General features: G+C 36.9%; 1 protein-coding gene across 4 annotated transcripts; it reads right to left on the bottom strand.

Annotated features, from left to right (window-relative positions):
* Positions 1–88: 88 nt before the first annotated feature.
* LOC126367250 (GATOR complex protein Iml1) lies at positions 89–24045 on the bottom strand. Of its 4 annotated transcripts, none has more exons than XM_050010660.1 (26): positions 23899–24045; positions 23685–23822; positions 23042–23211; positions 22334–22600; positions 21916–22058; positions 21433–21620; positions 20621–21095; positions 19826–19971; positions 19151–19348; positions 18460–18603; positions 17641–17799; positions 14701–14918; positions 14091–14302; positions 13343–13517; positions 12666–12869; positions 11449–11520; positions 9500–9582; positions 6825–6896; positions 6188–6392; positions 4808–4913; positions 3862–4083; positions 3209–3369; positions 2040–2208; positions 1561–1792; positions 987–1086; positions 89–517 (listed from the first exon to the last, which is right to left on the bottom strand). In XM_050010660.1, the coding sequence occupies exons 1-26, from the start codon at positions 23939–23941 to the stop codon at positions 317–319; spliced, it is 4503 nt and encodes a 1500-aa protein (XP_049866617.1). In that variant the 5' UTR covers positions 23942–24045; the 3' UTR covers positions 89–316. The 4 variants fall into 4 exon arrangements, with proteins under 4 accessions (XP_049866617.1, XP_049866618.1, XP_049866619.1 ...); XM_050010661.1 differs by lacking the exon at positions 9500–9582 and adding an exon at positions 7970–8010; XM_050010662.1 differs by lacking the exon at positions 11449–11520.
* Between the last annotated feature and the right edge of the window lie 265 nt (positions 24046–24310).

The following is a 24310-nucleotide window of genomic DNA, read 5'->3' as shown; positions in this document are numbered from 1 at the left end:
ACCTATCAACTAAGATTTTCATTACTGGGAATAGTCTATTGATCTATTGATAAGTCAGAATTTTTCATGCATTAATAAAATCGCAAGCTAAAGGTATGTATATAAATAGTTTATTATTATTATACAATTAGTTATGGAAGAATAAAACAAGGTAGGTAGTTTCTATATCTATACACAATAAATTTACTTAACGAAAATGTTTTGTTTGATATCTACTTTATTTATGTTGGCTCCATTTTACTCCAGCTTCACAACTTGTGGAAGCTACCTTATTTTATTCTTTCATAAGCATTTAATATTTGGCTTTATAACAAATTCAACAATGGATGCCGCTAGCTTTCTCCTTCATCTCCCAACATTGGTCCCAGAACTGACTGAGTCTTTGTTCCTGATTTGCGCAGAAATGCTTGAAATCTCGTAACATTCTCATCTGGAAAGATTCATCTCCCGTAGCCGGTATCTGTGACGATTTCCACTTCTTGGAGATCATGTGATTCCAAGACCAAAGGAATCCCATCTGGAAAAATGATAATTATATATTGCACACAAAAACATACTTTTGAATAGGGTATTTAACTGGGTCAAAGAAAAATTATAAAATGTTAAAAAGAAGCCAGTCTGAGACGATCAAAAATCAATCTCATTTTAATTTTGCACTTATTTTCGAGTTTTACAATAAGTATGAGAAGTAAAATACAAACATACTCCATACAAACTCCAAACTAAATTTTCGTTTTGACATTTCGTAAATGTATTTCATTTGACTAGCCTGTCAAGTAGCCTATTATATTGCCGGATGAGAGCCCTCAGCGCTCTCCAGGTGTATTCCGTATAAGACTAAGTCTAAAATAAATAAGTAATGTCAAAAAAAAGCAGTAAATAAATTCCGCTGCGCTATGTTGGTAAGTGAAAATTTAATTATATTGCCGGCCTAATTAGGTGATCGCTATGCAAATATCAAACCGTATCGACCGCAATGAACATACCCGCCGGCTGTTATCGTAGTCGTCCTTGTTTTTCCCGCTCACGTGTCGCGTTATGTAGGCTTCGTGCGGGCTGGGAGCCGCCTCAGAATGGACCGGATATCTGTATCATGAAATATTTTTGTATGTATAGTCAGTCCAGTTAACTAATGGGACCAAAAATCCCAGTAGTTCTATTAACAGAACTAGTCGGAGTAAAGGCATAAATACACATATTTCTCTTGCTTCCTTCACATTCATCAATCGTTTTATACATGTACGTCAAAAAAGGCATAAATAAGCGTAGATGTTGTCAACTTCATTTAAAACACAACTTAATTAGTTATATCAATAAAAACACTTATGTATTGTATAGCCTTAACCTCGCTTATCAATTGCATAAAACCACAGAGCACGGAACTTAATTATGGTCGGGCTGTTGTCCTGTGATTCCGTGCATTTCGTAAGCTAGAATGAATGGATACTCTTACTAGGTACCCAATATGTCGCACCTTTAGTCGCGTCGTCACTTCCCGTCGGGGGAGATTGTGGTCAAACGCGAAACCATAGTGTAAAAATTTAATCTTCTGTTAGTTACCTGCTAGCGTTGAGCGGTTTATTAGCCGGTCTAGTCCTCAAAGCTTTCTGCTCAGTCTTGACAGTAGTGGGTATGAGAATGAACATGTTTCCAGTCACATGGACGTAAAGGTGGTCTCCTACACCAGCGGCGTGTGACGTACTTTCCACGGTGCATTTGATGAACCCGAACCGACCCACTATAGCCTCTTGGAATAGGAACAGCCGTTCTAGCCACGTATCTTCTGGGAAACCTGCGGGGAAATGTTCAAAGGTATAACTACGTACACCAATATAAATAGATTATAATACGTGGATCTACTTAGCATAGTTTAGGTACCCAATACATGGACATAAAAACAGGAATATTGTTTAGAAAAATATTGAATGTTTCGTGTTTGCATTATAAACGCAAATCAAATACTCTATAAATGTTATGTTCAAATTAACGTTATTTAATGTTAATAATTACTCTTACAACGGAGCAGCGTAATACATTACCTTCGAATAAAGCTGTTTTATGTTTCAACAAAGGCTCTTCATTCAGCGGAACATAGATAGGACCTCTTAGGGGGTCAGACTTTAAGGTAAACGGTAGTGCGAGCGGGTCGGCTGGTATGGGCACCATTTGTAGTTTGCAAGTCTGAGCCTTTCGCGCCCATCCAAAAATCTGCAATCAATCAATATATTTAATAAAACTGTACTTAAAAATAAAATAACTAAGTAACTGTATGTCAGGATCAGGAGTCTCTGCTCCATGCTCCATACCCCCTCCGGTTGATTGAGGGAAGGCCTGTGTCGAGCAGTGGGACGTAATATAGGCTGTTTATGTTATGTTATGATACAATTTTATACATTGTAGAAGCTTGATTAAAATCTGCAAAAAGAATATATGTTTCCTTATGGCGTAGAATAATGAATAATACTCCGTATAGAACGGCAACTCTCTGCTCCCCACCAGCGGCTGAGCTAGGTTTACTTCATCCCCCTCTGTCTTACTTTAGTCTTCAACCGTATAGGCGTCAAACGTCACACACACACACACAGATGCGCATGTACGATAACGACATGTCACGTCATTATGAGCGATACATTTTGTCTCTAGGTTTTCGCCAAGGCTGGTTGATTCTTATTGCGTTTAACAACAGTAAGTACCAAATGTTTACCAAAATATGTAGATTACAGAAGATTATTATTAAAATATAGTAGACATGTACGTAGCGCTATTGACCTTAGATATTCACTAGATGCGCCGTACTAGGCAACGCCTAGGTGAAACGCAACCCTATCTCCTTCCTGGCTCATTTCAAAAATACCAAACAAAAAACAAAATAAAAGATAATTTATATATTATGTTATGTTAGAGCCGTGGTAGCCCAGTTGGTAGAACGCTTGCCTCTCACTTTGAGGTCGCGGGTTCGTATCCAGCACTGGCCTAAATCAATGATTGTCGAATTTGTTTTCGAATTCATATTTGGATCATAAATGATTGTCACGTGCTCAGCGTTGAGGGAAAACATCGTGAGGAAACCCACATTCCCGCGAAATGCATTTTCGGAGGTATGTGACCTAACACGTATTGGGCTGGTTTTCCCTTCGCGGGTTGGAAGGTCAGACAGGACCCTGTGAAAAACGGGATAATGCTAGGGAGATGATGATGAATATGTTACCAGTTCAGCAACAATGTTCCCGCTGGCGACGGCCCACTGTATGCACATCTCGTACGCCTGGTCCGGCCTGAAGGTGGCCTGGTAGCGCGCGTGGCCCCACTCTATGCGGTCACTCTTGTTGTTCACATCAATATCCAGATGCGTGTTCTTGTATAGCGGTACTGGACAAAATTATAAACTTATTTATAAATTTTAATCAAGAAAAACGAAACAATAAGTCCGACATTTTATCACGTTTTTCTATGATGTCACAGTGTGCCTTTTCATACAATTTCCATAGTAATTTTGTGTTTTGACGTTTAGTAAAAAGTACCTGATTTGACTAGTTGGAATAAAGTTGAATCTATATGCAGTGCCGTTTTTCTAAGAAACAATGAATCCGTGACAGTTCGGTGGCTTTCATCGTAGTATCACGGGGTCTATTCTAAACCACTGAATTCGATTTTATGACATTTTAATTCATATTTTTATTAATTATTATTATAATTATTCGGATTTTACATAATTGATATCACGTGATTTCCAGGATTTGGGCCCGGTTATTGGTTCGCGCCCAATAGGATGCTCTGTCCGATCTCCTGCCCAACTCCTCGCGAACTATGTTTTAGCCTTCGGGGATACAGGCGTGATGCTTTGTTATGTTATGTACTTACAATCACTATCACTCCCCCCTTGCATATAGTGAGGATCTATGTTATCACAGAGGAAGGCCGGGACGCCGGTGTCGTCACTTTGGGAGCTGGAGCCTGAGATGTCTATGGCCCCGATGGCAGTCTCGACAGGCAGCGGAGACCGCGGGCCCAGCACTTCCACCTCCATCCATTCGTTCTCGAAGCTTTGCAGGTCGCCCAGGGGTTTCACGTAGTCTGTTAATTCTGTGGATTTGAACCTCAGTTTGAACAACGCTTTCGATAATGGGATACTCTATGCATCTAGTATGGTAGGTAGCTATATTAAGGCATACATGTCCCTGACAAAACTGATGAAAAATATGATTATTTTTATATTATTCGTCTGTTTTTGGCTTGAGCTTTCGCTCATCAAAGTACATATATTTAAAAACTAAATTATATAATGAATGGCGCATTGATGAGCGAGCAAAACGATTGCGACATTAAGACAGGTAAATATGCGCTGAGATAGTATATAAGAATATAAGTTTTTTCTATTATAGCTATCATCAGTACGATGTTTATTACGATATATTCGCCTTATAGTGAAAAGTGAAAATCACAAGAATTTACTTAATACCACACCCCGGACATTTCATACAAACAACCTCGTATTACACAGACACCACACATTGACGTTATCGTACACGCGTATGTGTGTGTAACGTCTGACGCCATACGATTCAAGTCTAAACTGTGTTCGAAGTTGAGGTAAACCAAGCTCAAACGCTGGTGGGAGGTGGAGGGCGGAGAGTTGCCGTCATATACGTAGTATTATTCCTTATTCTAATATTATATATTTAATAGCATAAAAAACAACGATGTGTTTTTCTAAAAAGCGTTTACATGGTTTTCACTATTAGGGTAGTGATTATATTCTCTTTGCTATTAGGCGACGATTTATAGATTACGGTTTATACAATGATACCTTTATCCTTCTTCTGTGGTAGTATGTGGTACATATAATAACCCACGACAAATCGCTTTGCCGTGTCGCCGGACGCATGGCATATCATTTTCTCTTGTAACAATTTCTGTAATAAATAACACGGCTATATAATAAATTAGTATTCAGCTTATAATATATGTTCTGAGTATCGGTCATACATTCGATAGTCGAGTTCATTAAACATGTTATTTATAGGACAATAAATGATTGCGCCAGTTATGAGAGGTTATTCACCTTTGGTTGGTAATTATAAGTTAGGTAGGTACACATTTTTACAAATTATAGTTTTCCCCCTTTCCCCCTCTGGGAGGTCTGTGCCCAGTAGTGGGATGGTATATCGTAAGCTGTTTACGAGTCGTTTCATGTACCTATGCTCTATACTTTCTATAGACCATTTGACGTGGAAAGTAATATTGCAGCCAAACATACAAATAGCCAGTATATCGCTTAGGAGATCAACGTAAGATCAACTACGCTGACGTCTTTACAAGATTACTTCAGTATTGTTTAAATACATTCTAATTACTTATGAAGTCTTATTTCATACGCTGCACCACTGAAACTTGTAAGATATATTCTGATCACCATAAGGCAGCTTTAGTACACCTCTATAGTCCGGCAATCTCGTGCGCGACCCTCCTGCGGGGCGACAGACGGTGGCGGGGACGGGGTAGCTAAGATGTCAGCGGGTAGCAGGTGGTGTAGCGGGGAAGGGAAACGCGTGCATCTGCGCGTCAAGTACGGCAGTCTCGGCCGCGCAGCCGAAGCGGCAACACGTGCTTGATAATCTGTACTACTTTGAGGGCGACGCACACGAGATTAATATCTGAGGATGAGTGAGGCGATCTCAAGACAACTTAAGGAGGTTGTACATAAATAATTAATGAGCAAAACACGGAGAAATCAAAGAGAAGTGACGAAGAATATCAAACGGAGAGTGAAAATGAAAGCGATATGGAAATTGATTTATAATAAAACAATCTATTAATATTTTAGTTTTCCTAATAATTGGTCGTCAAGCATAATAATAAAAATAAAATAAAATAGTTCTATCTTTTTATTCACTCCTACATATATTACGTCACAAGTAAGTACAACTTATTGCAAGATTTATCCTGGCACACTTCTCTACGTGTGCAGCCGTGTTCTAGAATGTCAAGATGATGACGCGCTACCCCGTCCCCGCCACCGTCTGTCGCCCCGCAGGAGGGTCGCGCACGAGATTGCCGGACTATAATCTCTACATTACTATGTAGTGTAGTATTTGCTTAAGAATAAAAAAAATGCGCGCCTCTAGAGTCATTTCTGCTTACTTACACTTATCCTAAAAAGTTACATAAATTCCAACTAAATACTTACATCCATAATTGCAGTAGCTTTTTCACATGTCATGTTCTCCATGTTAATTTCTAGCCAGTGGATGGCGAATATGGAGACGAAGGCGTGGGAAGGCAGACTGACAGTTTGCTGGAGGAAGCCCACGCCCAGCGTTGGGTGGCGCATGCGCTCTATGATGTCTGAGAGCGACGCGTTAGCTTTCAACTTTGGTTCTTGTTTTGTGTCGCTGGGAATAAGTTTAATAACAATATTATATTTATCTTTCATTGATATCGCTACAACATTACATATAACATAACAAATACTTTATTGCACAAACAGGAAAATACAAAACAAAAGAGAAATAGAATGAGTACAATAGGCGGCCTTATTGCTAAGTAGCAATCTCTTTCAGGCAACCTTACACAAAAGTCTAACATATTTTGTCAATGTTTAAAAGTTTCCAGTTGATGGAAAGAGTTCGCTTATTTCAGAGCGATCCACTATGGTCATATGCCTAAATCAAATCAAGATGGGCAACCTACACGTTTGTTTTTTTTCAATATACCGGGTATATCTATACATAGGACTCTTCAAGACAAGAGCGAATAGGCATTACCTAGACAGGCATGACCCGTCTTAGAATAGGCATGAGTTTATGTATGTATGTAACTATTACCCGTCTTCATAGGCGTCGTCTAGTTCCCCAGATTGGGACTGTGTTCTTTCCAGTATTGACTTGGCTGCCGTCCTGAAATTGTATAAGACCATATGCAAACTTACAACTAAGAGGTAGGTAATGCGTATAAATAAGCTGCAAACGCTAGCTAAAGCTCTCAGGCAAAGTTTGTTTAAGGGTGTTGGGACCTTAGCTCGGCGACAATAGATGGCGTAAGTATAGCGGTGCTTGATATTATTATTTTTGTCATAGATTAACTAAACAAAATGAACTCTACAGTCTACACCTTTTTGCCACTACTTGAAGGTCTAGAGAACCTACACACAATAAAAAAATAATATAAATCCTTCCTATTTTCCTCAGGTTAACCCAGGTTGATAGTTGCTGGGTCTGAAGTTATTGTCAACTTCCTACTTAAATGTTGTTTTTTATTACTTATTATTAAAAACTACATATAAAAAAGTTCTATAAAGGATTATTTCTAACAAAACGAGCACATAACTTCAGTCCCGGAGTAAAGCCGGAGGAAAATCGGAAGGATTTATAATATTTTTTATATTTTGTAGGTTCTACAAAAAAAAAAACTTCAAGTAGTGGCAAAAAGGTGTAGAGCTCATTTAGTTTACAATACAATACAAATACACTTTAGTTTACTTTTTTTTTAGTTTAGTTTATCTATGACAAAAATAATAATTCCAAGCACCGCTACACTTACGCCATCTATTGTTGCTGAGCGAAGGTCGCAACACCCTTAAAATTAAATTAGAATGAACGGAAAGATGTGAATCAAGAAACTTTAGATTACTGGAATACTTTATTAATATTCTTTTGGTAAAATATTAGTCCTAATAAAGGTTCACCAGTTTTAGTGGAATTTGCTATCTCAGGGTATATCTTCGAACACCGGTGGTCCAACTCATTACCGTTAACTCAAACATATCCTAGAATCTTTGGTCTTTTTGCAAACATCCAATTAGAACTTACGTAACTTGGCAACATACGTAAGCTAGAACTACCCCTAAGCGCATTAGTTTTCTTCAATTAATTGGGAACTATGTCATAAAAATGATTCTTATAAGAAACTGTAAGTCATTTCCAGTAACTCCTAGGCTTCTTGTCAAAAATGGATGCGTCTGGGTACTTACTTGATGTGGCTAGTGTTTAGTGACTTAGTAGGTGAAACCAGCTGCAATGAAACATTCAAAAGATAAGAATAACAAGCGGCCAGCGGCCCAACAAGCATTGACACTCAATGGATAGCGTAGAATAGGTAAAACATTCAAAGTAAAATAAATCCTACAAAAGAAACCTTTAAGGAAATTAGCAAGTAAAGAAGGTTTTTAAGGAAAGAATAAAAGAAAAAATATTGAATAAATTAGATTGCTGTTCTAAAGAAAAGTTTTATATATAAATAAACAGATGGTTGAAAAAAGATCCCGACGAATCGAGAACTTCCTCCTTTTTTTGACAAATAACATGCAATATTAGCGAAAGATGGCGATAATGATATGGTAGGGTGCACACAATGAATAGGATTAATTAAAGCACAAGAAATGAGGCAGCCATAACTCCATGCTCTGCTAGCTAAGCTACAACAGGTAACCAGCTTAACATAAAAATGTACGCTGTGAACACATTGATATCGCCTACCAAAGTGCTTTTCCAAATTAGAAAAGAATAATGGTAAATCACTTTATTTATGCCTAGGTGAAGCTGTTATTCCTATTTTATAGGTGAATTAAAAAAACAACGTCGAAAAAACATTTCACTACACAAGCTAACACTAGGTATAAGTATATAATGTTTCTCTACGTCGTCGCGAACACCAAAATCGCAACGTCGCGTAACTTTTGCGTCACTTTATTTATTATATGAAATTATTATAAAGATACATTATCTATATAGACATTGCAATAGTAAGAGCAGCTTCACCTACGCACGGTAGTCAGCAAAACATAAAAACTCGAGAAGAAAATCACAATGATCTGTTAACAAATAAGTATCTGACATGTTCAGCCGAAAAGAGCAAAATTTGGCGAACCGTAGATATTCTAGTTGGCTAGTAAGCCAAATAAATGATATGAGAATATTTTTGACAATAAATAAAACATAAACAACCTGTACCCCATAAACATCCTGTATCTATTACCGGGCACCACCTTAGGACTACATCTGGCAACACGGAATCGCTTTTTATTTCTATCCTTTTCTTTCACTCAGAACTGTCATTAGCTAGAGCGAAATAATGCGACCGCACGCGGCGGTATCGCCAACTTTTCCCCACTCTTTTTTGTGGGTCTACTATAACCCTGAAGCCAGGGTTGAAGAGGTCGGTCATTGATCTTACAACCACACCAGAGAAGAACATTGCCAGAGTTACAGAATATAGTTCCTTTAAGGATCACTTCGTCGCGACGTCACGAATTGACGTATCTGAATTTTTTGCATTGTCAATAAGACACAAATTACTTTAGCAGAAAATTGGAGATACGTCAGTTCGCAAAGTCAGCCACGACTTGTAGCATTTTTTTCAGTTGATGCAGACTTGTGAATAGGATGTTTATGTTGAAGTGTCAACTCGGGATTCAACGTATTTACGAAGTACAAATTAACACAGATTCTCCTCGAGTAGTTACAGTTCGCTGGCAGCAGGTCATGTATGTAGTAGTACTGACATAGCTTCGATCCGGAGCCTGGGCCGGTCCGGCAGGCGCGTGCTTCCCACGCGTTCTCTGAACGGCGAGCTCGACGGCCCGCCCTGATACCACACACGCACACGTTAAATGACGTCGTTACTTGTAGCTGCTATAACCCATACAAAATAGCTTGATTACACTATTTGCGGTGTGCATGCTGAATATGACAGCTGGGTAGACTACAATCTAGTGCGAAAAGCTTTTTTTAATCTGTCCTACGCGCCATTCTATAACGTAAATAGAATGACAGCAGGACAGAAAAATAACGTACAACCTTTTTTAAGAGAGGTAAGGAAAATTTACTGTTCTGAGAGGTGTCATTCTTATCAAGCTATTTTTAATGAGCTACAATTCCAAGTCTCCGAGTTACATTATGTGGGTGACAAATGGGATGATCTCAGTTTGATAGTTACATACATAGCTTTTGATCAATGCAAAGGGCTTGTATTTTTGAATTGTTCGCCCCCGACTCACGTACAAAAATATATATCTGTCTTATAACTTCTGACGTATGTAAAATGGGTATATACTTTCGCACGCGATTCAAAATCGAAAGATTAAAAAATACGGTTTAAGGACAGGTGGGATAGATTTCATATGAATTTGTTGGAAATCCTGGCCAACGTTGTTAAGGAAAACGTGGACTAGGAGACTTCGAATTTGATTCGAGTTGTAATGTTTGCAGACATATCGATTTATATCAGAAGATGACGAATATATCGATTTACATTTTTAACATTTAGAGTACAGTAATTTATTTACAGGCATGTTTACGTGATAAAAATCGAATATGTCTGCACGACTACTAACACTACTATTTATATCGACAATAAGGTAAATAAACAAAATAAGCGAGCAAACAATATGTCACAGTATCAATGTGCAGTACGTGCATTGCATAATTTTATAATAAGCAGTGCAGTTTATATACGCATGTACAATGTGGTCGTCATTAATCATTGGAAGAACAGTGTGATGTGACAGCTTACTACTACGATGTGTGAGTGACAGCCGAAATATTAAACCTACTATCTGAAATCACAACCACCTTTTCAAAACCCAAAAGGACCCGAATGCACTGTTATATATAAAATTACGATCAACTCCGATTAGTATAAATTAATGTAATAACTGAATTAAGTTGTTATTTATTAGTCTCTAATAAGTTGTAAGTATTGATTTATTGAAACAGCAACCATTTCACACTATTCGCTTTCTTACAAACCCTTTCTTGTGGAGCCAATGTAAATGTGCGCAAGTTGGGATGCCACAAAAAATAACTAGTAAACAATAATTTTAATTTCCAATTATAAAATAAAATGTGGAAGCGAATAAACGAGCAGAGTGATTTTTTTTAAATGACAGCCAATTATTAAATAAAAAAATGAGATAGACATTAAACGAAAATTTGGAATTTTGTATTTTGCTATTTTATCGTTTTAGACGTAACTTGTGGGTATATATATTGGGAAAGACATGCGTTTAAACGCAGGGGAACCGGGGCAATCATTCTATTCTAAGTAGGGTATCTGCCTCAATCAATGGGCCTCTTAAAAACCTAGGGAGTGAGCGTGGATGGCTAGCAGCAGTGTCCATAACACTAAATAATAACTATGTAGACGTGACACGACACGACTTAACTGATGTTATAGAATAACGATATCACACAAATCCATTTGACCACTAAGTAATACAAACATTACGGGCAAATGTAAAAATAATAATTTGAAAGTTGGTTTTTGGAGTGAACTTTAGTATAAAAAAGATTTTATTTATGTGAAGGAGACAGGCAGGTAAGCCATTTAATAATTTTAACAATAGATTAATGTGAAATTTTGGGAACACTTTGACTACTAATTGAGAGGCAGAAGTGTAAGAAAGAGTGTCACGTCCACGTAATCGATACCAGTGTCATGTGTCAGCTATACCTGGTTCCTAGTGAGGATCGAAGTGGAGTGCCTCCGCCTCGTGAGCGCCGAGTCCGCCGCCGACGGCCCCATCTGCACATGACACGGTACAGCGCACGCACGCACGCGCACGCACCCTCACACGTACACACGTACCTACACGCCGGACTGTCGCCTCTACCGCCGACCACCAACAAGTCATACAACCTTATTGATTGCCGACTACGAGGCTTTTATTGCGCAAATCTGAATATTACGGCTCCGATACACGGTAACCGTATCTCGCCTGTACACTGTACAATCGACCACATCCAATCAAGCTAATATAATTATCGGACAGTTAATCTCATGCACTCGGACTCAAACAAGAAATTACAAATATCACATGTAGATGTGCAACGTAAAATAAATCAAATATAGATAAAAAAAAATCACATATAACTCATGCTCGGATCACATACCATCCATTCGACACGGATATACAAATGACATTTATGTACTTCTAACTGGGTACCTAACTGAGGTATCGTTGGAACAAATTCAGAAGTTTTTTTTTATGGAAAATGATACAGAAGTCGTGTTTTTCGCAAGATATATAACATGCGGACATACAGAGCTTCTTCCATAGAAACGGTGAAATTTAAAATTTCTAGTTTGAGCGGCTCAGTTAATATATTCAGTACATTAGATAAATCTTTAAAAGAATTTAAGGTAGAAACTGTCAAGCAAACCGAGCTGTATTAGAAGTGCTTCAAGAACCATGCAGTGCATTTAACTACGTGTCATACATTACAGTGTGCAAATAAATACTCATGCTAATAATTACACTTAAAAACTGAAATTAATTTTCAGGATAACTAATATCTTTACATACATACATTATCAATAATATAAAGTCTAAATTATCTTATATACCGGTGTATCTTACTACTTTAATTTGAATGATATTAATATTTACATATTTGAATATTAAATAATATTTACATTTTATATCATTTTAAAACGCAATTACTAAATTAATAAGCCAACAACGCATTTAACTCATATTTTTTAATATGGACTTTTCATAGGTTCTTTTTTACTAGGAATCTTGAAACTTTTAAAATGTTGACTAGTTATCACAGACACTCCGTGAATAAAGCAGATAATAAGTGAAAACGTAAATTAAAAATGCGCGTTGGCCATTTTGTTTTTTTCCTCTTTTTTATCCCTACACGACCTAAGTCCGGTTTACTTACCCTTTGTTTGTTTTGGTTGGGCCGTTTGACTTTGTTGAAGTACTGCTCAGTCATTTTAAGGAAACCGTCGGTGAGGTGTTCTAGGTCCTGCCGCGTCGGAGTAGGGTAGATGTCGCAGTGTGTGCTTTCATCATCGACGATTTTCTTCGTAGCCGGATTGTTTAGCGGCAACAGGAGTGTACGGAATCGCCAGTATTTCAAAGCCTTTGGGAAAAGTTTTGAATTGAAATGCAACTGGTAAAAAAAAAAAATAGCGACAAAATAATGGTTTATAAGGTGGAAAATAATCGCTCAGCATATATGAGCGTGTTTCTGGTAGCCAATGAGCCATTTATTTCTTTTTTCGAACCTCAACATTTCGGTTACTCTGTAACCACCTTATAGTGAAAACCATGTAAGCGCGACGTGTTTTTTGTTAACAAAACCTCGCAATAAATAAGCCAGTTTCCAAAGATGTAGGTATTTGTCAAATCCAGCTAAGATGTAGGTATTTGTAGTATACATTTTTACATGGACTGAAGAGAGGTTTTATCACATCAGAATGTGATTTTCCAAAAAAGCGCTTACGTGCTTTTCATTCACTACAAGCCGACGATATGTAAGTTTATAGTCTTTGTCTTATTCAATACTTACACTAGCACATGTCAAAAACTGCTTAGGTATATATTTGTACTGACCTCAACAAGTGCGAAATCAGTGTCGCCACGCGTACAGATGTAGTGATCCATGTAGTTCCAGTTATAGTTCTCCAATTTCTCCGTGGTGAAGGAAACCCAAGACACTTCGTACGTGTCGTGGTTGGGCGCGTGGAAGCGGTAGCGATAGTGGATATTGAACGGAGGGTACGGGTGTCTGGTGATCAAATATTTCATTTTGGTCAAATTCAAAAATATCTTTATTCAGTAGGTAATATAAATACACTTTGATCCTCAATTTTTACATAACGAACATTCTCACAACCTGTATAGTCGGGGAATAGAAGCTGTAAGAAAAATCTCGGCACAGGGTCCTAGACGTTCATTAAAAAAAACAAAATATTGTTATACAATTTAGTAATTTGGCTGTTTAGTAATTATGGCCTAATATCAGTTCCCAGACAGTTAATCCCATGCATCTTCCAAATAATCTCTAATCTTATAATAACCTTCTTTTCAAAGTTTCTGTTTAATTACTGTCTTAAAACTGTTCATAGGTAAATTCTAAATTTCAATGGGAATCTTATTTAAATATACATTGCCCCTTAAAAGATTTAGTGACATTGCACTATATCGACTGACATTGAAGGCAAGTTTATGCTTATTCCGGTTATTAACAATGTGTCGATTACTATTTTTTCCAAACAAACCTATAGGCATGTTTTGTACAATAAAGGCTGTTGTACCTATTCTGCCCCTGCGACACAGGAATTGATAGTCTTTACAATACCTGGGTCTATATCTGGTGACAGTGATGGTGGATCCGACTAGAGTGAGCTTGTGGAATATCCTGCCGATGGATAGCAGGAATCGTTTGGTGGGCGCTGAGTTGGTCAGTTTGCCGCACTGCGGAGCCACCTTCGACACTGGTGGCACAGGGGTCGACGGGCAGTGAGACTCGATCATATCGTTCTCGTTCACACCCACTATCAGTTGGAAGCCCTGGAATTATTATTATTTCCTAAAAAGGCTTGTCCAAATTTAATTTGAAGTCAATTTGGCCCATTTAAGTCTGACTAGACAAATTTCTGATTTCAACAAACAGAATTTCGGCGTTTGAATGTTCCAATTATGCGCTTCCAGGATTAGACAGTAGTTAATCAAAAGTCGAACATACAATTCGTTTGGTTTGGATTTTGACTAAGACTTATAGACCTGGGGATTGACTAGTTAAATCTAGGAGCGACAGAGCTTTGGTATTTGAATATAACAGATAGAACAAGATAATATAACACAAAATATGCGACTTCCAAGTTCTTTGCCTACAATCAAGATAACGTTCCTCGCACGTTACTATCTAAAGAACTAAAAATCATAGTTGTCTTATCGACTAAACTTACCTGAGCTAACCTCTGCGAGACCAACTCTTTGAACACCTCCATGGTCGTTAGAGGCTCCTTATAAATGGCTCTGTTCTGAGCGAAGTCCGCATTGACGTCATCAGGTAACAGATTGTAATCTGACACCAGATAGTCGTTCTGCAAGGACCGGTTGTCCGGAAAGTAATCCGTGGTGATGGGCAGACAAGCCGGGATAGTCAGTGACTTCCAATCCACGCCTGTTTCAGAAAATTAACACGGTTTTCTTAAACAATTACTAAAATGAACTTGTAATATTAAAGGTCTGGTCTTTGATGCGCTTGATGCTTGAGGGATATCTCCAAACAAGTGGTGTGAAATAGGTTTTAGTTTAGCTGACGTCTGAGATTGTAATTTTATTAATCTCACTGGATTGAACTGATTCTTTCGATGAGTGCGGAAACTCCCTACGGGTGCTTTGGGGTCTTAAAAGGCAATTTCACTTAACCATTTAAAAAGTTTTCTATATTAGATGGATTCGTGTTTGCTTGGTCAAAGAGGTAGAATATTCTTATAGTACTTTTGAACTATAATGGTTTCGTTCGTAAAGTGCACTATATAACAAAGTTGCGTAAGTTCTTATTATTACGTGCACTATACAATAAAACCCACTTAACCATGCAATGATATTTTTTTCGAGTTGACGTTATTTTGCATTATAAGCTCTCCGGTTTAGCGGAGCTAAGCAGTAAAAGTAACATTTGTGAATTAAGTGCGCAATGACAAACTTACATCGTCGTCAGGGTTAAATCAAAAGCTTTTATGCTGAAGTATTTCTTATAATCAAATTACAATGATGTCAGTTTTCATTACAGTTTGGTGAAATCACGCGTTTTTATTTAGAATCTGACGAAATGCAAACCTTATAAGCACTTCATAATTGGGTATTAATCAAAATACATGCTGTACAGGTATATCTACTCTATGTCATTAATTGATGTGCCAATAAAAAAAGAAAACCTCAAAATTTTATCACACGTTAACAGTATGTGTTTCGGTTTTAATTATTATATGACATGATACGTAACAATGATGTATAATGAGTTGTTTTGCTTCCTAAGGGCGCGTTCCCACTTTGTCGTGACGACAGATAATCGAGTAGTTTTAAGTGTAGTGGCTTATATATTTAAATGGAGGTCTTCACATATAGACCGACACGACTGTCGTCTACGACATTTTTTTTCAGTGACAACAGATTGTCATGACCTCAGAACAATAACTGTTACGACAGTGGGAACGGCTAGCACGACAGTTAACAGCTAGTATCTATACGATATCATACGATAGTAGCTAAACGATAAAAAATGTTGACGACAAACAATCGTATTAACGGGAACAGCTAGAGACGTCAGTCGTCCAACGATAAATTAATCGTTACGACTTAGTGGGAACGCGCCCAAGTTAATACAGCTGCTGTTACATAACAATATTTATAAAGTTGCGATAAAAGCTGCGGTTCATGCGGGTTAGTAGTGGATCACAATCCGGTTGCAATGACACGTGCAATGGTCTAAGTGTTTCAACTTGGGCTTTATATGAAACCTAAATTATCCTATTTATTGACATATCATATAGAAAATTGCTCATAAGTGTGGAATATTATGTGCTAATATCACTGATTTCTTTTATTAGTATGTATGTCTATATTTTCCAATAAATAAGATGGAATAAAATATATTTAAGTATACTCGTAAAATTAATATATAAAAGAAAAAGCCCAAGTTCGCGGATTCCAGTATAACTCGACCTTAGCACATGTTTGCTATAACAATATAGGTACAACATTGACTAAGAATTGTGGTTGGATTTGCTAGTAACATTCTAAAAAGCGTTTTGCATATTATAGAGTAGAAACACCCCCATAGCGCGGTATACAATATATTAAATAAATAGAGAGGGTATGCAGTAACTACTCGATGCAAATCCAATGAATATGATATCAAACCTATGGCTCGGTTCGCTTTGGCCAGCGATCATTCCAACGCGGTTTGAAGATATAGTTTTCAATGCGACGATATCATGAAACATCAAAAATGAGATGAACATTAAATAAATAACACTTACATAACATATTTTTTGAGAGGTTAAATATTTTATTTATTATAAATCTATTAATTAATTTATTCATTCTAACTTTTCTGAAGAATGGGAAAATTATAGAAAATTCTTTATTATTGTTTGTATAATAGAGACCTCATACTGAATTATCCTCACAACTTTGGATAATATTCAATCTGTCTGTCAAATGGTAACCCAATTGCACATTGTTTCTGTCACTTTAAGCAATAGTCTACTTATAGTAGACACGATGTATGAGTAAATTAGTTTTGGAATTTTTATCATTCACCAATATTCTATGGATAAAATGGAAACCCATGAATGATAATGTAAGTTAAAATATATCTTATTACAATAGGACTTCGTTCTAATGGAATAAAAAGTAAAAATGATTGTGAAATGTACGATTTGAAATCGAAGCCCATCACACAATGAAGTTAAAATGATGATATAGAATGTCCGTCTATGGTCAATGTACAAACTAGCTGTCACCATTTTAGTAACAAATTGCACCTTAACCATCGTAAAACGAAATCGAAATAAATTACATTATTAAAAATTGCTTAAAGAATTTTAAGAAAAATGTTGTCTTCTAGTCGAGGTCCAAAAATACTGATATTAAATCATTTTAATTCATTTATAAAAAATACCCAGAAAAAAATAAGTAATAGTTTATGAGCCATAATAACACATTAATAATTTTCGGACCTAAACTGATTTTACATTAATACTTTTAAATAATGATAATTATTATTTTGATGACAAAAATATGCACAGAACATGAATACAATCAATCATCACATCATACAATTATAAAACTAATAAAAACAAACACATTAGTATCATGTTAATATGAGTACTGACCTGTAGTAAGAGCGGGGGTCCACTCTTGTTCTCCTGTGGCACCCCAAAGAAGTGCCAGAGAGGCGTTATTGGTAGTGGACGGTGGTACCAAAGCTGCCCCCAAGATGCTTATAGCACCAGACGCGCTGATCATGCGCTTTCTATTGCTGATAGTGTTTCCTGTACGAAAAAAACGAAAAATAAATATAAGCATGTCCACTATTATAACTTCATGACTATTATTCTTCCAGACCCCTTAACCTAAAATGTCCAGTCCCCAATATGTCTCTTCACAAAAATGTCCTATCCCCAAAATTTTCCTTGCCTATTTTTTTCCCTTTTCAACCAACTTCGTAAAAGGAGATTTTCAATTCGTTTGTATTTTTTAGACATTGGCGGCCACTTCATCCTTTTGTTATGGATCATCTATCAGGACGAGACGCTTCGCCTCTTCCCTTTTAATGTGAACTGCGAAGGATTGGAATATCTTGCTGCATTCTGTATCCAAAACATTATAATCTTGGAATCTTCAAGGCTAGAGTGATTAGACATAGGCTAGGTAAGCGTGTAAAAACAAGCATACGAACCAATTGGGGTATTCAGAGGTACATCCATCGCAAGATGTCTCAACAACTCGGTAAAACTTTTTAAGTTTGTGATGTACTGTACTAAACATGATAATGTACTTTGCAATTGTTTACAATAATAATAAAAAAAAAAAAAACTATTGGTGCAAGTCCGGCACCGGGATGCGAACCAGCGCTCCCCGTTTGAGAAGCAATCTGATGAACCACAGGACCACTTAATAAAAAAGTGTTTATAAACACAAACAATTTTTACCATCAACTTGGTACGTAGAATGGTTGTTGTTCATAATAGTACTGCCATTCTCTTTGTTGGTCTGATGTTCTTCGTTCCTGGAGGTGGGCTCGCCCGCCGGCCGCGCCTGGTAGTGATGCTGCTGAATCAGTACACCCGTTGGACCTGGTGTCAATGCACAGACAGTTGAAAAAAGATTCGAATAACACAATTAAAGCGACTATATCACAATTGAGGTAGTCAGAAGTATATCCATCGCAAGATGAACTAAGTACCCACACCTCACCGAGCTCTTCGATCGAGAAGATTCGAATAATCATACAAAAATTCACGCCTGTAACGCCTAATGACGCGGACAGAGCCACAAGCAGAAGATACAGAGAGAGAAGAGTTGGCAGATAAAGTGCAGCCGGTTTTTGTGCGAAGTCAAAATGGATATGATGAAGAGTTTTAGTTACAGGGAATCAGCTTATCGTTCATAATAACTGCCATATTAAAAAGGACACAATCCCGTCAGTTTTTACGACATACCAGAGAAGATAAGCAGCAGAACGTGCTGTTTTTTATTCGTTTGCAGTCCAACAAAGAAGCAAATTCGGATGTAGATAATCAAGTAAACGGACTGATAAATAACCAACTGATGGGTACAGGCGTCCATTTCTCAAACGACACGACGTCAAATAGTAAGTATCGAATACAATACAAACCATACCTTTTGGGAAAATATGTGTCCATCGGCGCCTGTTACTCGTGAGTTTGACAGTAACATGTGAAGGGTCGAACGGGTTGATGAGCGCCCGGCCGGTCCTAATCACTGGCTTGTTAGAGGATATCGAGCTTCTAGGAGAAATCCTGGTGCTTGACACGCCCGAATCAGTCGCGTCCGTGCTTTGCTCCAGACCCGCTTTGGCTTGAAAGTGAAAATATATTTAGAATAATATAAACTTTACGGATAATGCTTACGCTGAGATTTCAGAAATATTTATATAGTTAGGATCTTATTTATACAGCTACTGCGGCACGAGTTTTCTATCGTGTGCAGCGTGTACGAGTTTCGTCCAATAACTGTACGACGTTTAAATGCGTTGACATTCACTGCGTCTATTGATCGAAACATGCAGTATAATTCGCGCCGTGCGCGATAGTAAACCCATGCAGCGGCCGCATGACAAGACACTTCTCACACCAGAAAGACAAGAAAACGACACGTTGTAAGTAAAATTAAAGTGAAATATATAAGTACAACGTGATATATGGAAGTTCAGATTTTTTGGATCTTTTCGATATTGAAAATTCTATAATACGCATCATAGTGCCAATTTAATAACCTATCGCCTATAATTTTGGAAAAGACATTTATTTTTTAACTATTTATTTTATAACTTACTGGCGCTTGCCAAGATGTCTCCGAGGCTGTGATGTATATCCGGGTCCGACATTTTCCTATAGTGTAGCACCGACGCGGGCGGACTACGCCTGATCCCTTCCAGGCCAGCCACTGAAGTTTTCTTCGTACGAGCCACTCTTTGCACGCTAAACAAAAATCTGTTATACACACTTCTAGTCACGCCCATATCCCTATCTGGGGTGGATAGAGCAACATATCATTAAAAAGACCAATTAGTCATTCTTGATACTCGTTACAAGACCGTGAACCGTTTGGTAAAATCCCATCACAGAGATATTATAATTTGTATTTTTTTAAGGATATAGCGACCACACTTGCCCCTACTTTGTTCTTAATATCTTATGTTACGTTCTTCTTCTTCAATTGTGTGTGGGTTGTGAGGTGGATTACCAACCTCATCAACCCTGGTGTCAGAGTTGCTATCCCGCCAAATGCCCCCGACATGGCACATTACATGGCATGGTATGTTAATGCTTCTTATTAAGAAAAGAACAAGTGAAGAAAGCAATGCTTGTCTTTATGCGGCCTATGCAGCAATGCAGCAGAATTGAAGTGAACTGACTTTACAGAGCCGTGAGGATTAACGAATTGTTACTAAACAAATGACGACGTCTAACACAAAGCTGATCTAGTGAACACAGTTTTATAAGAACTAATAGAAAGAACACTTTACGGTCATCCAGTGAGGCACAGCTTAAAGCTCTAAGTTTGGGAGTGGATCGTTTTAGGCTCTAAGGTAAAAGTTCTTAAGGTTAAGTTACTTTAAATACGCACCATGTACTGTGAGCAGGAGGCAGCTGAAACACTTGCGCATCGTACGCATCGTAATCAAAAATTGAATTGTGCATATACTCGTCTTCCTTCAACAACTTCCCTTTATCGTCTTCGTACATCTTTTTCAACGGCTCTTGACTTTTTCTTGGCGGCAATTTTATCCTCGGTATGAAGTTAGAATAGGCAACTTTTTTGTTTGTCGAGTAGAAAGACAAGTTAATCCAATGTGGCATAGAGTAATCATCTATGGAGTTGAGATTGTTGTCTTTATTGTGGAATTTGAGTAAGGGGACAGCGTGTAGAGGTTGTTCTCCAACGCAGACGAGGTCACTGCCGACACCGTTGTCAATGATTCTCTGTTTGGTGACGTTGGTCAGTTCCCTGTCTACCTCGAAGACGCCCACTCCCGGGGTGATTACCACGCTCAGTTGACCAGTGCGATCGAAACATCTGTCTAAGTAATGTTTTTCGAAAACTGAAAAAGATTTTATTTTATTTACATATCAGCCCACGAATAATGTCAAGGGCTTTGACCAATAGCCGTACGACGTTTATCCACGTAGATAGCATTCTCTGCGTTTATTGGTCGAAGCCTTCGATATAATACACGCGCGTGCAGTGTGGTTGTCGCACAGAGCTAACAAAAAAATGAATATTATGCGTTAAAATACTCGAAAACAGGACTTAAGAAAAATATTTGAAATTGTTAAACTCACCATGATCAAAGTTTACTATTTAGATAGAATAGAATTTCTTTAATTTTAATTTAATTTATTGTTACTAACTATATACAGAAAAAAACTGAACTTTACCATTCAAGCTCATGTTGAGAACTTCGAGAAAATTCCCCTGTGCCGCCGTTGAGTTGATAGCCGTCGGTATTTCCATGTTTGGTCTTTCATGGTACTGCAGTACTATCTTCTGGTAGTCTGTGAAGAGCCTCCTTAACTGTAGGAGGACATTGGACCAGTCTTCATACCTCTCATTCTGAACTGCAACTCTAGTAAAATAATGCTTTATTATTTTTAGCATTTTCACAATAATACAGATTAATATGGTTTCCCCAAGTTTCAAAGCTGAACAAAGTTTGATTGTTCACTTGTTTTTCTTATTTGTTTCATATTTTGTTTAGGCAGGATTCATGACCTACCTATTTATTTTATTTTCAAAAGACATACAATTTTGTGTAAAAAACTGATTGCTTAGTTATCCTTCATCATTCTACTTGGTTTTAGAAAGGCTAGAAAAAATAGATCATTTAATATATCAATATAAAGTAAATAAATCAATTATACCTATAAAAATCTTCATAGAATCTGCCCCTGTAATCTTTTTGAAGACACTCTTTCATGTGTTGCGGAAACTCTTCAAGAGATTTCGCTTTGTAAAATGTTCTTGAAAACAACACTATTGTGACTTCGTGATTGCTACCATGTTTCTGAAAAAGGGGTATTTATTGATATTGAGAAAATTGAGGTATTTTAAATATTCATAATTGTTTTTTGATAGAAAATTAATGCCACTTTTAGCAGAAACAAAATGTTATTTTACTTTGACCATTCTAACAGTAGCTTTATCTATTTTTTGCCATCATCACAACACTTAATCATAACTAAAGGATAACTCCATTTTTAGAGCTATCAAACTAAAATAAATTTAAAATCTGTCTGCCAGAATCAGCATCCCAATTTTAAAGAGATAAATAACAATCACCTTCCACTTAGCAAAGAGATCTGCGAGGAAACCGTTCACAGCCTTCTCAAAGTACAGATCCCCATGGATGTCAAAATCCCACATTTCCGAAGACATTTGTATGAACAAGTAGACCATGGATGTTGAAGACCGAAAGACAATCTTGGTATCTTCGGTGATGACTCCACAGGCCACTCGGTCTCCTTGTGACCACATTTCGTACACTTGGCATCTTATTGCTCCACCACAATATTCAATTTTCTTGTTTAGGTACACGCATGTGCTTACCTAGAATTTATGTTCAATAATGGATAAAGAAAAGTTAAGATATAATAGACATAAAGAAAGTCATAAAGTTATGCATGAAGATGGTATATTAATGATTATGTATTAAGTATATTTGGGCAGTGGGCTTTGTACGGCTGATGATGATGATGATATTTATTCAGACAAGACATCATACAATAAAATAATACTTCGTCTCTAGAAATAAAAAAAGATAAACAGACACCTACCTCTTATTTGAAAATCAAAGTTTTGGCACTTCAGTTACAGAACAAAAAATTAAGATCACAAGTATGTGTGTGTATGTAGGTACTACCTTGATGGTAATGGTATTTCATATATTTAGCAAAAAAGCTACCGATTGCCCTGTTAATGTATTTTCTTTTTTGTGATTGCTTACTTTCTGCGGCAATAAAGTATAAAATATTATATTATATATCTTACCAAATGATTTTTCAACCTCCACATCTCGGATCGACCCATGTACTGGTCTTTGAAAGTAAGTTCAACAGAATCCAAAGAGACATCTGCCACATTTACTATATTCACATAAACATCAGCAAAGGTCCTTAATTGGAATGTTGTGGCAATGCTTTGTTCCACACTTATTGTATCTGTAACATAACATGTTTGAATTTAAAAGCTAGTCTCCCATCAACTTTTTTAAAATTTTAGGTAGGTATCATATCCATTTTAGGGCTTTGTATTAGAATAGGCTCGTCTCACCCCATTACGGATTATATGATAAAGTTATGGGATTGTATGTATTTTGATTAAAGGACTGTCTTTTTCTCTCTTCTAATCCTTTTATCCCCTGTTGGGACGTAGGGCTCGAATTTCCACTCCTCATAATTGTTGAAAGGACAATCAAGCATTTTATTATTGTTTCTTAGAATAATACTTACACTGTTATTATGATAAGAAATTATTATATTCTTCATTATAGAGTATGTAAACAATAAGATAATAATTTAAAGATGTTTAACTACATAAAATAATAGTTGTGTTTATATTTATTGGATAGATAAGACGGCATATAAATAGAAATTTCTTGAACATTAAGTTTCAAGAAGATTATTATTTTTACCTTTTGTTCGACCTGGTGCATCCACCGATGTAACTTGGAGGAGTAACCTTGGATAATCATTTTCAGGGTGATAGATTTCCACTATATCTTTCTCTTTTAGGCCCGGATAATCTTTCAAGTTGATAATTAAATCCACAGCTATAACACAAACATTAAAATGTAAAGAAAATTAATCAGTTTTAGATCGTATTTTTTATTCAGTACCTAAACTTACGTTTAAAATTAGCCTGGTGCACGATGAGTTTGAACGACTTCATTTTCAACAGTTTTTACTACTTATAAAATAAATAAGAAGATCATTTTATATTATTTTTATAATATTTAATAATCGTAAACACCACGAAACAGCAATCCGACTTTATCCGACATATTTTGTTTTTTTTTTATTTTGTAGCCTAGTGTTGTCCATATTGTCGATGTTTTTGTGATTTCGGTTCGATGCAAAATCGATTAAATCAAAAAGAATCACTCATCTCGTCAGTTCCCTTTTTTTGGTAATGAGTAGGAATCCAGGGTTTGAAAAGATTTATAAATTTTTGGAACTTACATTCGTTACATTACATTACGTGCAATTGTGCAAAAGTGATGGTTTTGTTGTGATATTTAAAAAATAAAAAACAGCTGGC

Source organism: Pectinophora gossypiella, chromosome 6 (genome assembly GCF_024362695.1).
Source record: "Pectinophora gossypiella chromosome 6, ilPecGoss1.1, whole genome shotgun sequence".
NCBI classification, from domain to species: domain Eukaryota; kingdom Metazoa; phylum Arthropoda; class Insecta; order Lepidoptera; family Gelechiidae; genus Pectinophora; species Pectinophora gossypiella.
The sequence above is the reverse complement of the archived record's forward strand: the minus strand, read 5'-3'. Positions and strand labels throughout refer to the sequence as shown.